Below are 16,926 nucleotides of genomic sequence, written 5' to 3' on the forward strand. Positions count from 1 at the left end.
CAACAAATGCACCAATCAGAAAACGAGAGCGAAGCTGAGTCAGCAATATGGGCTTAGCCCGCAACATTTTTATTACTATCTACTTCCTAAGCGGGCGCCATACTCATATAATATAATATTCCTTACTACATATATATTCTCTTCACCATGTCTCTTGTATTAGATAGATAGTATTGATCATCTACTTCCTGAGTGGTCTCTCTACCTATATATGTTCCTTACTGTAGTCTTCTTGTCAATAGGTAACATACCTAGGTCTGTCTTTCTCATTCATCCACATTCCGCTAAGATGTCTACGAAGAGACATGGCGATAGCTCTGATAGGCTGTTCAGCAAAGATAGGGGAATGTGAAGGGCCAAAGCCTTGCTGTCTAGAAACTAGGAGCTCATAAAAAGGATTCGCTGGGGAAGGAAGAAATGAANAAGGCACACGAGTTATATCAACAGGAGTCATGTGATGAACAACAAACGGACCAATCAGAAAACGAGACCGAAGCTGAGTCAGCAATATGGGCTTAGCCCGCAACACCTCTTGGAATTGAGTATTTACGTAGGTAAAATGCCTCGTGATCCCATCTGGGAATATTATTACAGTACTAGGCCATAATTAAGTTCCCACCATGAGCCAGCCCATTTTCCCGCAACACTTACATATTTTGTGAGTTATTTCTCAACAGAATTATATGGTAAGGCTAGTATAAAAATATATATTTTTAAATTAGAAAATTAGTAAAACTATATTTTTTATATATAAAGTATTCGAGCAGACGGCAAGCGGGGCGCGGGAAACGGCCGTCGCCCACACCGCCTGCCAGCTCGGGAAATCTGATTTCCCGAAGAGGCTAAGCGGACGGCACTACGGCCCGTTCGGGGATGGCACCGGGCCTCACCGCTTTTGACTGCCCTGGCAGAATCTACCCCATGTATATAAACCTGCGGTGCGTCCCTTGAGGACGAGCATCCTCAATCTTCTCTTCTTGTCACTGCACTGAGCCTGGCCAGTCGCTGCCATGCAATCTGATGATTGCCCCTGACCAGTAAGGTACGAACTTTCAAATGCGGGCTATGGAGTTGCTGTCAGGGAAGCAGGATGGATCTCTATTAAGGCAATTCCCTAGCTGGTTTTGTTAGATGCTGTTATCTTCTCTCCCTTGCTCTTAGCAGCTGAGTACATTACTATTATGTTTATTTTTCTGTAGGATTCTCTGCTTAGGTCCTCTTTCTCTTCTGGGACTTGGCTGCCCATTTAAGTCTGAAGCCTTCCAACCGATATACTAAAACCCCTAACTCGCTGAGAAAACTATATAAACTGTCTGCCTCTCCCTGGTTCAACATTCCCTCTCCAATGTCCATGTTTTCCTCAAATTTGTTACTAAACTGAGCATTTCCCCTTATCAGATGCGCGATTTTTTTGTCTTTCCCAACCCCCATGTCTAGAATAGTCGGCATAGCTGTGCCTCCATGTAACGGGTAGCGCCAGACCACTGCCATAGCTGTACGCGCAGAACTCAACAGACTCAAGGTGCAAGGCTGCCAAACTAATAGGGCAGGGTAGAAGCAGGGTCATGGGCTAGTATATAGAACACCTCTCTTTGGGGCTTCTTTCTAGAGATTCAGCAATCCATTCTCTACCAAAATTCACCCCTACGTTTCTCTTACTAAGTCTACTTTTCTGTCGTTACGACGGCGTATGACGGCTATGTCATAATCTCTTGTTATAAAATACTAGCCTTCATAATTTAGATGTGAAGGCTGGTATTCTATAACAAGAGATTACGCAGTAGTTCAAACGAACCTCAGTAAAGGAAGAAGAGATGAGGGACTCAGAAGAAGAGAACTATCCCCTTGGCTGTCAATAAAATGTTCAAATTAGCCGCTAGCCTTGGCACTTCATGCGCTTATTGTTGGCTTATGTGTACGCCGCTTTTGTAACTTTTCTTAAAGACGGCAAAATCCATACATACCAGGTACTTGTCCAATAACATAGACAGCGGTGAGACATTTGACCAATGAGACCTATTTGAACATCTTATTGACAGCCGATCCAAACATGAGTTGGAAGCTGGACAGGTGCAATACTCGCATGGTTAGTGCTAACATGGGACGATATTATTTTTTTTTATCAGAGTCTCAAAACAGCCTCCAAAGGGGCCTCGAAACGACCTCCGTTGCAGGGAGTTTCTGATGTGATTTTAGTGGTCAGCATTCAGGCAGCATCCGTCTAGGCACTATTCATCTATTGACCAACATTACTAGTCAAAAGCATTTGCAAAGCCAAGAAAAGCGATCACAATAGGAAGTGAATGGTCAGAAGAGCAAGTTTAATAATACCAACTGACTACTAATACTATCCAGCCACAGTCCCCTTAGATCTTATTCCTCACCAACTTGCTCTAAGCATTATTATCCTAGTCACACCTCCCTCAGTATATCACACTGGAACCCGAGGTAGACCACAGTTTAATAAAAACATGTCTAACCTTAGGGGAGTCCAAACCACAGGGAATAGTTAACCCTGAGGATTTTCCAACCATATGGCAGAGTGGTTTTTTATCGAAATTAGCTAACCATGTGGTAGACCATAGCCATGTTGAAAGGTGGCTAACCCTATGGTGTGCGTGACCACAAGGGTTTGCCAACCATATGGTAGACCACGGTAAAAAGAGAACACGGGGGCGTGTTAACCACATGGTAGCTCACAAACCAGTAAAAATTATGGCCAACCATAATGGATGCTTCGCCATGGGGTTGCTCAACCACGACCATAATTTGGGTGAAGTGGCTAACCTTAAGGAATAGCTAACCGCAAGGGTGTGCTTACTGTGACGGCGCTGTCAATTCGACGTCCTCCCATGTCACATGGCGGTTACCTGATTAGGAAAGGGTCAGCTCGCTTGACTGCTATATCAAACGTCTCCTCCCACAGTCTCCATAGCTTTCTTTTCTTCTTCTTCTTCTTCTTCTTCTCTCTAGCTTCGAATCTTAGTTAGATAGCTACCAAATGAACTCCTTTCATTTGACTGAGCCGTGACATACACAGGAGGATAGATCATTTAATTTCAGAGTTATTATGGACGTTGAAATCCATAATATGGGTAAAATTAGATGTGCAATCCCGTGTCTTCATGGTTCCTTTTAGAAGAAATAAAGATAATAAGAAATATAGGTACGGATTGTGATAGTGGCTGGGATATGTTAAAGTCCAGAGGACTGGAAATGACAGCTGAAGGAGAGGGACAGAGAAAAGCCCAAGAAAAGCTCGCTTTTCTCTGATAGTTAGATTTTTAATCATCTTTCAGGTCCTTAGTCTTTCCTTGCAATGCAATTGCAAAAATGTGCCTTTCTGCAAGTGTCCGGTGTTCAGGTGAAGAATAGTGAAGTGGGTGAACAATCGCCCAAGCTCTCCTGAACGGGGCCTGGACAGGCGGCGATGCGCCAACACCATTGAGGGCAGAACCAGTGAGCACCACCATACGTTTGCTGTTGTATGTGAACTTCTTTTTAATTTTTAATTTTTTTTGATTCCTATTTACGTAGTTAATTCATTCATTTATTTATATACGAGCGTCTGGACTTGCTCCGCTCGTTGTTGAGGCGAAACTAGAGAAAGAAGAATGATCCTGAAAGGGTGATATTGATATGGATAGATTTTGATAGAGCTGACACCTATGACAAGGACCAACTTAAATTACCCAGAGGCAAAAGGATCTCATAAAAGAAGAGCTGCTTGGTAAGTATCATGCTCAAAGAGGCGTTGGTATTGGCTACAATTTCTCACTGGTTACAGGAAGCCGATTGCGAGGAAACTTTTATTGTACAGTTCTTAACCGAAATAAGAAGTCCAAATCGTCTGTCAGATCAACGCCTGATTCTTAGATTCGACATACTCCGCTGGACGAACAATAAGGGTCAAGTGCGCAGAACGAACGGAATGATCACAGTATGCGATGATGTAAGAAAAGACTCCTGACCGAACTTGGACGAATGGAGAATATTCCTATCTTCGCTAGCCTGTGCATACATTGCAGGTGCTTTGATTTAGCAATTGTTGGCTGCATCTACCTGTCGCGAATCCGCCCAGCATATTATATATATTGATGATAACCCAGTAGTCTGAAGGACCCCTTCCTGCCGGATAAGACATTGTCAGTGATCAATCCAAGAAGCGATGACTTTCCCATTCGGCATGTGATACGAAGCATCCATTCTACGCACTGATTTATTTTGCTTCGCTCTCTCCCATCGGCTGTGCCATCTCCCTCAACAGGACCATGCTTCCATCCGCGCTCTCGTCCACCAACCCCGTATAAACTCTCCGCCGTGGCCGCTCCGACAGCAACACCGCGATACTGCCCTCTGCGCTCTTCCCCAACCGCACACAGATCCCCCCAACCAGTTCATCATCCGCAGCCGCATACCATCTGGTCCCCTGGGAGCGATGCAGCGCCTGCGCCTCCTTCGCGATCGCCGTCCCTCCCTCGGATGCGGCGACGATCACGCTCTTCACGTCCATGAAATCGAACTTCGACAGCCTCCGCCAGCCCCGTGTGCGGCCCCACTGGCTGCCGTACACAAACGCGACAAGAACCGTGATCACCACGACGGCCAAGATGGACCGAAATGTGCCAAAGGCGTAGGCGGGGGAGTTAACGAGCACGGTAGCGGGAGTGGTGTCTTGCATCAGCATGATTTGGGCTGAGGCAAATGCCACCATGGCATCGTCCATCATCGACGTCAAGACCGCCTCAATGCCAGCAAAAACGCTGGCATTGCTGACCCCTTGCACGGCTTGCACATTCTGGATGTTGTCCATCAACGCGCTGCCGAGGGGGTTGACGTACAATGACGTACTCAGGGAGCTGGCGATGTTGTTGAGGGTTTGTATGATTTGTTGGTTGAGAAGGTCCGCGACGGTTTCGTTAAGCCAGGTAGTCTCGTCCTGGGGCGCTACAGAGATGATCCGATCTTTTACGTCAACATTGACCAAGAAGCGTCTCTGAGTAAAGGTGATCTGGCATTGGGTATAGTTCAGCGGGTCATATTGTTCCGCGTCCGTGATGAGGGCGATATAATTCTGCCCGTTGCTGGTGTCCGTGGCGATGGCTACGATCGCGGGGTTAGCACCGATGCTTGCCGCGACGGAATCTTGCGGCTGCGCGTTAGGCGGGGTATTTGGAAGCGTGCCCTTTGCTTCATAGACATGAAGAAACCAGTTGCTCGGCTGTCCGGAGGAGGGAATGAGGTGATAGGCAGAGGATCGATTATAGATGCATGAAATGCTTGATTCAAAGCCGTTCTCATAATAGACATAACTCGTGGCTTGATTGATCAATCCATCGGTCAAGCCAACGGCAGCTCCAACCCCGTAACTGCGGTTGACATAGGAGTACTGTGTTTTATCTAGCTTCGGACGAATGACAGGACCCCCTGTTCGATTACTAGCGCTGGTGGCAGAGTTGAGAATCAAGCCTTGCAGGTCCCATGCCGGATTGAACGTGAAGATCCCCTGGGCTTCATTTTTGGTAGCTGGAGTCCCGCCGGGCCCTAGCCCCAGCCATGAGGTTTTGTTGTAGGCGGGAAGCTGGATGATTTCTGTGGTAGTCTGGCTTGCGGGCACGGGCGTAATTGCACCGGCCCAAAGCGCTGCAGGGAACAGAGTAAGAGCGTAGAATGCGAGTGCCGTGAGGCGTCCACGCCACGGTAAGGACAAGTCAGGCCGCTGTCCACATAAGGCGTTGATGAGCTTTATCGAATCGAGAGAGACTGGATGACGCGTGAAGGAGGCTCGGGCTGAGAGATTGATTGTCGTGCCTGACTCACCACGGTTAGTTGATGTGTAGTTTCACGAAATTTGGTTGTCTGGACTTACAAAGAGCGTAGGTGTAAACCATGCCAAGGAGATGCGAGATGACCTGGACCAATATACCGACAAGCGAACGATGATCTTCGATGTAGCTCACAGGTCGGGTCCAGTTTTTGTGGTTCATCACAAGTAAAGCAGACGACAGACAGGCAGGCAGCATGAGCCCAGCACCGGCTAGGTATTTTGCCAGCCAGGTTTCATCCCTGCGACCTTCGGGACCCCCAACCGAGGAGTGCATCATAAGTACATATAATTACATATACTCAATTGGAACTGGAGTTGAATTGGTCGGGCGGCTAAATTCTCCTCTACGACCTACAACTCCCACGGTCAGGTTGGAGACTAAATACTGTTCAGAAGGAGAGCCTCGTTCGATAGGAACAGGACAAGGCTCCCTGAAGATCTTATCTAAAGCACGGTTCACAATTCCCCATTTGCCCGCGTTGCGAGCTGAATGCTCGCTACATGGGTATCTACATATGCGGCTCAAAAGGCTGTCATGTTCACGCTGTCAGCCAATACCATAGCCTGCTCGAAATGTGACGAGGGGGGTCGCGCCGACTTGTGTCAGGCTGCGTGATGGGGGCCAAACCGAAGCCCAAAATTAGTTGTTGGTGCAGGTGTTGATATTATTAATAAAGACAGCTAGTCTGGCTTTCTTCTAAATGTTTGACTATAAAGGAGAATTATTAATATTTATTATACTTAAATATAAGCCAGGCTTAGTATGATAAATTGATAATATCTAGGCATGTATGACTAGAGCATCGCATTCTGCGATTGTAAGGCCATACTGATTCTCCCACTTTCCTCCACGGGAACCCTAACCTGTCGCGAAATCCGAAAAGAGGAACGAGTCACCGAATTCAAGTCCCAAGGCGCCAGCAAAGAGGCATCAACATGACATTGTCCGGGAATAAATAGTGGGCAAACATAGAAGTCCAATCAGCAGACCTCAATAAGCAGCGATGCGCCACGGAGTTTAATGTCAGCACGAGGTTGGAGGCATCCTCAGGTACCATCCTGTAATAGTAACACTGGAGTCTGCTAAGTACGGAGTAGTACTCTGTACTCCATACGTCCTACTCAGTGCTGTAGTTAGTTTTCCAATTAAGGAATACTATCACGCAAGGTCGGCTACTAGGCTTAATTAGATTAAGAAGTTATTGCGATTGCATTCACCCGCTGGTTAGTAGTGGGTGGGTGACCACCAGCGAATCCCTTGCTGTTGTAGTCCTCTTCTTCTGAGCTCCTCTTTCTCCTTCTTCTAACAAGGTTCAGTTAAATTACTGATTGCTAACATCTTCAGTCCTCCTGCTCTTTCTTGTTAGGTATACCAAAATAGCCAACTGTGGGCGTCAACAAGTTGTCCTGTGATTGGGCGGATAATGAACGAAGAGAATATCAACTCTCTTTTCTATTCACAATCCTATGATACCCATCCCGGAGAATGTCAACCCACACATGACATCCAGTCTGTCAGAAAGTTCTTTATCGAAAGTACCAACTAAACGATAGTATTCTCTATGCGATAAAAACACCACTGTTGTTTCTGTTGACGTGCAGATAGATACCTCGTGTGATAATATCCAAGGTTTATAACTAATATATACAGTACTAGGTCATTAGTTTCCGCCCCCCACCACACCAAAGTCGCGTAACGCGTCACCCGTGATCTATACTCACCATTTTCAAAATGCTATATCATGCCACCACGAACTCCTTTACGCGAGATCTCTATCAATAGAGTTCCAAATACAGAGCTAAGTCCCTATATAAGGGCAAAAATTGTTGGTCGTCATGAGGCGGGCCAGGGTTACAAGCGAATCGCAAAGGATCTAAATCTACCGCGAAGTACAATCCGAGATACTATAAAGAAGGACGCGATTCGCAATGAAGGGGTGAGCCTAAAACGACCTGGCCAGCCCAAAAAGACCTCGGAAAGAGATCAACGGACTATTCTTTGCTATGTACAGCGTTTTCCTAAGGCTACATATGCCACGATGCAGCGAGAACTCCAGATTAATATCTCTCGATCTACTTATTACCGAATCCTTCGCGAACATGGTATAAAAAAACTGGTTAGCAAAAAAAACGACCCTTTTTAACAGAGGAGAGTGCTAAGAGACGACTTGAATGGGCTTTACTTACATAAAGATTGGACTATCGAGCAATGGAAAGCTATTATCTGGTCAGATGAATGTTCCATTGAACGCAGATCGGGAGGCTGTCGGCAATGGGTCTTTCGTACACCCGAAGAGAAATGGAATCGTAACAAAATTCAAACATATTGTAAAGGGAAAGATATTTCCTTGATGATATGGGGTACAATCTGGGGTCTAGGCCGATCAAATATCACCAGGGTGCCATATGATCATAATAGTCGACGTGGTTGTGTCTCATCGGCTTCATATCTTCAAATACTTGAAGAAAATCTGCTTTCAATATGGGATTCATCCCTGACTTTTATGCAAGATAATGCTCCTATCCATAAAGCAACAATTATCAAAGAATGGCTTATGGAAAGAGGCATAAAGACTATGGAATGGCCACCATATAGTCCCGATCTCAACCCTATTGAACACCTTTGGTTTCGGATCAAAGAATGGGTACATGACCACCATCCGGAGCTTATAAATCTACCTCGGAATGATGAGGAGGTTAAAAAAGCTCTATTTCAAGCAATCAGTGAAGCATGGGAGGCATTAGATGATGGTTTAATTGAGGAATTAATTGGTAGTATGCCTAGGCGTGTGGAGGCTGTTATTAAGGCAGAAGGATGGCAAACTAAATATTAAATTAATTATTTTTTTTTCTAATTTACTATACCTATATAGGAGCGGTGCCATTTCTTAATATTTTCTATAATTTTTATATCAATTAGACATATGTGGGTGAAATAATTAGAAAATATATATTATTGTTACCTCGGGTCATTTTTTGGTTTTTGGAGGGGGGGTCGGAAACTAATGACACGGAACTGTATAAAGCCCGTGCTCCTTCTAGAATGCTAATCAGTCAGCATTCTAGAAGGGTGGCCTTTTTGGCTATGTCGTCTAGTGGTCTAGTGGGTCTAGCTAAGCACCAGCGCTAGAATTACGGAGTATTTCTACCACATTGGCGATAATAATAGTGTCTGTCTTCTTACTGTTGAATGTTGGCTCATCATCTAAATTATGCTGTTAATATTAGCATGATTGCATCGATAATTTAGGTACGGAGTACCTAGGTAGGTAGCTAGCTAGAGTTCCGCGGATATTCTACGGAATAATAATAACCAACCAGAACGTATTATGTTATTTCTCTTTACTAAATTAAGAACGGATACCCTATGGAGACCGACTCCCGGGACCCAACTTCTTACCTTATACCTCTTTCGGACAGATTGTTTCCTGCTTCGGTATGACGGCTGAACGGAGTTACACAGGAAGAATGTTTCATGCCCTGATCGGGGATAGCGGTGCGGCTGCGCTGGTTTCCTACATACCTAGATAGGAAAGACACTTCTATTTCCGGGGAAATAATAGTTCGGCCCTGAGGGCATCTCATCTATGGATTGCTATTATCATTACTATTGTTATTTTTATTATTATTATGATTGTTGTTGGTATAACGTTATTGTTGAGTAGTCTTTCATTCATTTTATTCATTCCGCTGATTGATGGTGCTGTCTCCATGGTAATCTGATTGATACAATTTGATAGGCGCAGGATGATCCCTGCTTTCGAAACTTTTGTTTGCTGGCGTTTCAGCGTGGGGCAACGCGCGAGGGTTGATTCGATGATCGATCTATACGTCAGCACGCTAGAACAGACTAATAATAATTATTAAAACAAACAAGATCTTTTGTTTCTATCAATCAAGGTCATTCTCGTGGCGTCCCGTCCAGCTGGTCATGCCAGGCTTACTTTTATTATTGGATCTCCATTTGACGTCAGCCCTTAAAACGGCTAATGCTCTGTACGTGTGTGTACCCTGCAGGCAGTTTGCGGCAGGAATAATGAAGCTTGCTTAGAGGCGCAGTCGATGCGAAAAAATATTTGCTTTTTTTTTCTTGTTTTCTTGTTGCTTGTTTGCGTATGGGTTGCGTCTATAAAAGGACGGGGGAATCCTGGCAAGATGAGATATCATCAGTCTGCTTCATCTATTTATCCGATCAGCCCAGATTTACTCTTATCCAAATTTATACCATCATCTCGTTAATATCCTGTGCTATCTGATTTCTTTCTTTACTTACACCAACGTCAATATGCGAGCTGTCTTCTCTGCCAGTGTTGCTGCCCTCGGACTCTCCGCCCTGGCTGCGGCCTCACCAGTGCCTCGATCATCCAGCCCATTTCCCCTGAAGAACGGCTTCCCCAACCCCAACCAGACCGAACTCCACCAGATCGAGCTCCAGGCCTTTGGTACATTGTCCAACGGCCCTCCTCCCGCCAACATCAGCCGCGAAGGCATCTTGAACCTGCAGGTCATTGCGCTGAATGAGCTGTTTGAGGTCGCCTTTTTCGACAGTCTGATACACAACATCACGACGAACGTGTCTGGCTTTAAGATCGAGAATATCGAGGCTCGTGAGCTTCTCCTCAAGGCGCTCGTAGCGGCCAAAGCGGTAAGTCATGCACCCTCTTTTCTTCTCGCAGGACAATACTAACAGCCGAACAGCAAGAAGAGCTTCACGCGTTGAACGCCAACAACGCCCTCGAGAAGTTCACCGGCCAGCCAATCCAGCCCTGCCAGTACACCTTCCCTTCGACAGACCTCGAGTCCGCCATCGCCCTGGCCGGCACCTTCACCTCCGTCGTTCTAGGCACACTGCAAGACGTGATCCTCGTCTTCGCGCAGAACGGCGACGTCGGCCTCACTTCGGCCGTCGCCTCCGTCGTCGGTCAAGAAGGCGAGCAAGAGGGGTACTTCCGGCTGCTACAGGGCAAAGTGCCGAACGAGCTGCCCTTCCTGACGACGAGCACGCGCGACTTCGCCCTCAACGCGCTGAACCAGACCTTCTTCGTGCCGGGGTCCTGTCCCAACCTGAACATCATCACGGGGCTGAACGTGTTCGAGCCGCTGACGCTGCTGTCCACGCCGAAAGCAGTGACGGAGCCAATCCAGTTCCGCTTCGAGAACACCGCCGGCCTGAACACCGCCGGGCTGAAGGTCGTCTATATCAATCAGCAGAACCTCCCCATCGTCGAGGACTTCACCGTCGTCAAGACGGAGGGCGCCACCGTCACCATCGAGGCGAATTTCCCTTACGAGGAGAACGAGCTGAACGGGCTGACCATCGCCGCGCTGGCGGAAACGAGTGCCAGCGGCAACTTTACGAATGCGCAGGCTGTGGCGGACGCGACGAAGTTTGGGCCTGCTTTGATTATTGTTAACTAGGGAGGCAGGCAGGTAGACAAACAAGGAAACAAAGAGACGAGAAACGAACCCTATGTCTGTACCATGAGAATGATGTGATTGCTCTTTTGTTCGTTGTTTCGTTTCTTCTTCCTTGTTTCTTCTCCCTTCTTTTTTTTTCCTTCTTTCCTTTTCTGTCCCGTTTCCTGTTCTTGTTCCCTGTCTTTCTCTTTCTTCTTTTTTTATTTTCTTCCATAGTTTTTCTTTTGTTTTTACTTCTTTTTATGATTTTTCTTGGGTCATGATGTACTGTACTATACCTACCTACCTAGTATTTAGAGACTTGGTTCTCCTTTTCTTTTCTTTTCTTTTTTTTTTTCAATATAAATTGTATATACATCGTACAGCACATATACTATAGATGGGGTCTTTCATATCTTTTAAATCAAATCCTTTTCTTTCAACTTTCTCGTGACAGTGACAATAATAATGACAGTGTGTATAACGAAGAAGAAGAAGAAGAAGAAGAAGAAAACTATGCTATGCTATGCCAGGGCTCTTTTGTTCTAACACATATATATACAAATATAATATAAATAGGTCATTTTTGGCGATGGTAAGTAAGTAAAACGACGTTGACATGAAATACTCTTACTCTTCCTTGCTTTGTTGTCTTCGAGACTTTCAAGTGACTCGTCTATACTATATCATTCCCAACTTACTAACCATAACTACAAATAAATGCATACCTACGTAGTTATCACCGCAACCCCTGCAACTCCTGCTCCACCTCCTGCTTCACAATCTCGCGCACCCCCTGCCATCCCACCCCCGCCCCGACCGGCGTCACCCGGCTCTCCTTCTCCTCCAACCCGACGAACTCCTGCGGCAGCACCTCGCGGAAATCGTAGCCGTCCTGCCCCCGCAGCGCGAGGTCAACCGCGTTCGCGAATTTGGCCGGGTGCGCCGTCGACAGCGAGATGTGGTTCGTCCCCGGGTTGCGCTCTACGGACCGCAGCGAGGCTGCGACGCCTACGGCTGAGTGCGGGTCGAGGATGTACCCGCCTGTCTTGGAGCTGTGCGCGCTGCCGGGCCCCAGGTTCGGAGGGAACGACGAGGTGTAGATCGCCCGGATCGTCTCGATGGTCTGCTCGTCGCTGACGCGTTCGCTCTCGAATTCCTTCTTCGCGCCCTGGAACACGGCGTCCGTAACGCTGAAGCCGCCTTGCGCCTTGAGCTCGTTCAGCCAGCCCCGGATGCGTTCGCCGGCGTTGCGGCGCCTCTCGTCCACAGACCCGGAGCTGTCGGCTTCAAAGGCCAGGAACCAGAGCAGACGCTCGAAGTTGCTGCTGACCAGAATGTCCATGGCCGGGCTGTAGGTCTCCTTGACGCCCTCCGCGGCCTGGCCGCCGATCGGCGTCTTGGTGTAGTGGCCACCGCTCTTGAAGAAGCGGTCGAGGATGTCATTCTCGTTGGTAGCAATGACCAGCTTTTCAGCAGGCAGACCCATCCGCTTGGCGAACCACCCCGCGAGGATATCACCGAAGTTGCCCGACGGCACCACGAAGCGGACCTTCGACCCCTGCTGGAAGCCCGGGGATTTCGTCAAGGCGAAATAAGAGTAGAAGTAATATGTCATCTGGGCGAGAATGCGGGCCCAGTTGATCGAGTTCACCGCCGCGACGTTGTGCGTGGAATTGAGGTCGGGGTCGGCAAACAGAGACTTGACGATGTCCTGGCAGTCGTCGAAAGAGCCCTCGACCGTGAGGTTGTGGACGTTGGCGTCGAGAACGGTCGTCATCTGGGCCTGCTGGATCGGCGAGACTCTGCCCTTGGGGAACAGGATGAAGATGGACACGTCTTTCTTGCCGCGCAACCCGTAGATGGCCGCGGAGCCAGTGTCTCCGCTCGTCGCGCCAATGACCGTGAGGTGGTGGCGGTCCTTCCCTTCTTTGCCCTGATTCTTGCGGACGAGGAAGTATTCGAAGAGGTTTCCCAGGAACTGCAGCGCGACATCCTTGAACGCGAACGTCGGGCCGTGGAACAGTTCGAGCAGATAGAGATTCCTTTGCCGGTCCAGCTCGACCAGCGGCGTCCTCTCTGGATGTCGGAAGGTAGAGTAGGAGCGGCGGATGATGTCTTTCAGGTCTTCGGGAGGGATTTCGCTGGGGGATACGTAGAGGGAGAGGATCTGAAAGGCGAGATCTTCAAAGCTCAGGTTGCGCCAGTCCGACTCCCATGAGGCGGGGAGAGAGGGGATCTGTTCGGGGACGAAGAGACCGCCGTCGGAGGCCAGGCCTTTCAGGACGACATCTTCAAAGGAGAGCTATTGGAAGAAATGTCATTAATGAATTGTAAAATTGATACGGCATATGACTCACGCCATACGAGGAACCCCTCGTGCTGAGGTAGCGTTGCGAAGCCGAAAGCGTCATTGGTGGGGTAGTTTCCAAGAAAGAACACTCAATTGACGGAATATCAAGAGAATCGGTTTCCTCCCGCTGTCACACACAGACTGACACTGCGTCTGGGAAGAATGACATCGCATGCAATCCAGTAAGCGGGGGATAAGCAATTACGGAGTATATCTATGAAATTTCTGGGGCGAAAGACTCGAGTCAGCGGTAGTCAGCCCGGGGAATGGCCCCTCGTCCCGATCGGGCTTAGGCCGGCCGACAACGGCGGGCGCGATCGGCGATCCTGACGGCTCTTGTGATTGGCTGCAACAGCCTGCAACTTCACTGGACTCGCTTCAGCCACGTGCTGAAGATGGATAAATCATGGTTGACTCCTTATTATCATTAATTAATAGACAACATCACTATCTATCTAACATGGACAGTCTATATTGGTATGCAGCAGAAAGAGGATGTTTTTCCAAGCACAAGATAATCTTTACAGGTGCTGCTCGTTGACCAGCACGTATCGGTACCGGGCCCGACCCTTGTCCATGTCCATAACGGCCTGGTTCGCGTCCTTCATCGAACGCTGCTCAACCCAGGGATGGATGCCCTTCTCCACGACGAGATCAAACATCTCGCGGATCTCATTGGGGCTGCCAATGAAAGAACATCCCACCCTGGCATTAATGCGCATGATCTTGGGCACCGAAATGGTCAGCTGCCCGCCGTCGGGAATGCCCACCTGGATGAACTGGCCCTGGTAACGGAGCAAGGAGATGTAGTCGTTGATAGGCATCTGTGTAATGACATTGTCAGCAAAAGTCTCTCCTTTGACTGTTGACCGTCTACGTACCGAGGCGGACGAAACGGTGCTGATGATCAGGTCCAGGGACTTCTCATGTTTCTTCACCCAGTCAGGGTCGTCATCAGTCGCGATGTAAAGGTCTGCGCCCAGCTTCAGAGCATCGGCAGCCTTGCTGGCCTTGCGCGAGATGGCAACCACCTTGTCTGCTCCAAGAGCCTTGGCGAACATAACAGCAAAGTGACCCAGCCCGCCAACACCGACGATACCCACTTTCTTTCCTGGACCACAACCATTCATCTTCAGGGGGCTGTAGACAGTGACACCACCGCACAGCATGGGGGCTGCTTCATGCGACGGGATGGCATCAGGGATCTTGAACACAAAGTGTCCCGGGCACCGCTGGTACAGGGCATATCCGCCCATCGACTTGGCGCCGTTCAGGTGTTTGCCGTTGTACGTTGGCACGGAGCGTTTCGTGCAGTATGCTTCTCGTCCCATGGCGCAGTCTTCACAGTCTCCCAGGCGGCCGAGGCAGGAGTCGGCCTGGGCGCCGACACCGACACGGTCACCGACTTTGATATCCTTCACCTGGGAACCGACGCGCACGGCAATTCCGACGATCTCGTGTCCGACACAGCATGGGTAGTCAGTAGGACCCTATAGTCAGTATGGTCAGTACGCCTGAGACCAGTCCAGGCAGTACGATATCGAGAAACAGAACGCTAGCAATCAAGTATACGACGTCAGACAGTTACTTACCCAGCCGCTTCGGAGAGTGTGCAGATCTGACCCGCAGATTCCGCAGTGAGTGATCTTGATGTCGACATCTGTCTCCTCCCATGGCTTGGGCTCGAACTCTTTCCACACCATGTTCCCAATGGAGCTGGCATCGAGGCCAAGCCAGCCCTCGAACTTGTAGTCGGTTTGCGACATGTTTGGCAGCTGTGGTCGACTAGAAGAAACTTCAGGTGGTGTTCGAGTTGCTGATATCCGTCCAGTGCCCCAGTGAAGTCTGGATCAGCTGTGACCAGACCTCCATCGTGGGATATATATTTATATTTATAAAATTCTCGAATGGCCCACTTCCACCGCTGTCTTATTAATCAGAATTGCAGTCAATCTCCCGTTGCGGTGGCAGCGGTGCAAAGAACATCCGAGAGTGGCATGGTGGGTCTGAGGCATTGATATGGTCCCGGTTCCAGGCTGGACATGTCTCCAGTCAGTTCAAGCTCTCACCTAGTAGGTATCTAGGTAGGGTTGACAGCCAGTTAGCAACGGCTTTCTCTCCCCAGCTGCAGCTGTCTGCCATCAGATCGTCCTTGATTGCCAGTCACAGTTCTGTGTGCACACTTTTCTCTGTCAAATAAAATGCAAATCCCGAAAATGACGTTTCATCAGGAGGATAAAAAAAGGGAACAAGAAAGGGTCCATTAGGTAATTATTAAGATCCATCAAGCTCCATATCTTCTACCGACGTGATGGTCCACAAGAAACCTGGGATTGGTTCCCGGTATGCCGAATCTTACCCGAAGTTCTGAAGTGATTGACGTGGATCGATCCACAGGACCGGACCACAGAAGCGGGAAGCTACCTCATATCAGGATTGAGGACCAGCAATGGTTGAAAAAAAAATTTCACGTTTGAAAAAATGTCTAATCCCCGACTAAAATCAATGGCCATTCATGGAATGGAATTAGGTCGCATGGCATGGCGATTGGCAAGTCGGCTTGCCGGTGGTGGAGGTGAATCCTTCGAGCCAATGGCAATTGCGTCATTACACAGGACGATGGATCCCTCTTGCTTACAAAAGCTATGTTCCTTTTTTTTTATCTCTCGCCCGATATATATTTTATCTCCTATTATCTCCATTATCCACTGCCGTATCTGAAGGTATGCCCATAAAATGAGGACCTTAACGTCTTCTCTTGTATGTAGTGGGGTACGATTATTAATAAGAAGATTCTGACTTATGATTCAATTATGCCAATGGCGTCACGACTAATAGCAGCGATCTATCATACCTAAGGTACCTAGTAAGTACCTAAGCAATGGACCCCGAGCAGACAAACTAAACTAATCCAGAGTTCTGGGAATTGGGTTAATCAGTCAGTCATCTCTATGTATAGGTCTACCTACAGTTATTATTTGACGAGGCAGTTTACTCAAGCATTGATTATTGTATGATGCATTGTTGATTGAGTATGTGGACGTAGATTAGCCAAAAAAAATGTACGGATTTAGACGGTGTATGTGCAGTAAAAGTTCCTGGGATTTTTGCTTGTTGCTGTTGCATTCCTTAGCCCAATCTGGGATTTTTACTACACACGTACTCTATACAAGTATAAAGAGACAATATATATACTGCTATTTGAAAAGTACTGGACATGGAGAACATACAAACAGACAAAAGGGGGAAATATTTTTTTTAAAAAAAAAAAGAAAAAAAAAGAAAAAGAAAAAAAAAAAGAAAAAAAAGAAACAAAAAAGAAAAAAAAGAAAAAAAAAAGAAAAAAAAG

At 47.7% G+C, this 16,926-nt stretch overlaps 3 protein-coding genes across 3 annotated transcripts; 1 reads left to right on the plus strand and 2 right to left on the minus strand.

Moving 5' to 3' along the window:
- Positions 1-4,219: 4,219 nt before the first annotated feature.
- VTN77DRAFT_2055 (uncharacterized protein) lies at positions 4,220-6,101 on the minus strand (the record flags this gene model as incomplete). The annotated part of the gene is made up of 2 exons (XM_069417854.1): positions 4,220-5,811; positions 5,870-6,101. The coding sequence occupies 2 exons, from the start codon at positions 6,099-6,101 to the stop codon at positions 4,220-4,222; spliced, it is 1,824 nt and encodes a 607-aa protein (XP_069279535.1).
- Positions 6,102-10,112: 4,011 nt separating this feature from the next.
- VTN77DRAFT_2056 (uncharacterized protein) lies at positions 10,113-11,245 on the plus strand (the record flags this gene model as incomplete). Its single annotated transcript, XM_069417855.1, has 2 exons — positions 10,113-10,472; positions 10,526-11,245. 2 exons carry the CDS (start codon positions 10,113-10,115, stop codon positions 11,243-11,245), a joined length of 1,080 nt encoding a protein of 359 aa, XP_069279536.1.
- Positions 11,246-11,963: 718 nt separating this feature from the next.
- On the minus strand, positions 11,964-13,638 carry VTN77DRAFT_2057 (uncharacterized protein; the record flags this gene model as incomplete). Its single annotated transcript, XM_069417856.1, has 2 exons — positions 11,964-13,529; positions 13,585-13,638. 2 exons carry the CDS (start codon positions 13,636-13,638, stop codon positions 11,964-11,966), a joined length of 1,620 nt encoding a protein of 539 aa, XP_069279537.1.
- Between the last annotated feature and the right edge of the window lie 3,288 nt (positions 13,639-16,926).

This window comes from Rasamsonia byssochlamydoides, assembly GCF_041956645.1.
Source record: "Rasamsonia byssochlamydoides strain NRRL 3658 unplaced genomic scaffold VTN77scaffold_16, whole genome shotgun sequence".
Taxonomy (NCBI): Eukaryota; Fungi; Ascomycota; class Eurotiomycetes; order Eurotiales; family Trichocomaceae; genus Rasamsonia; species Rasamsonia byssochlamydoides.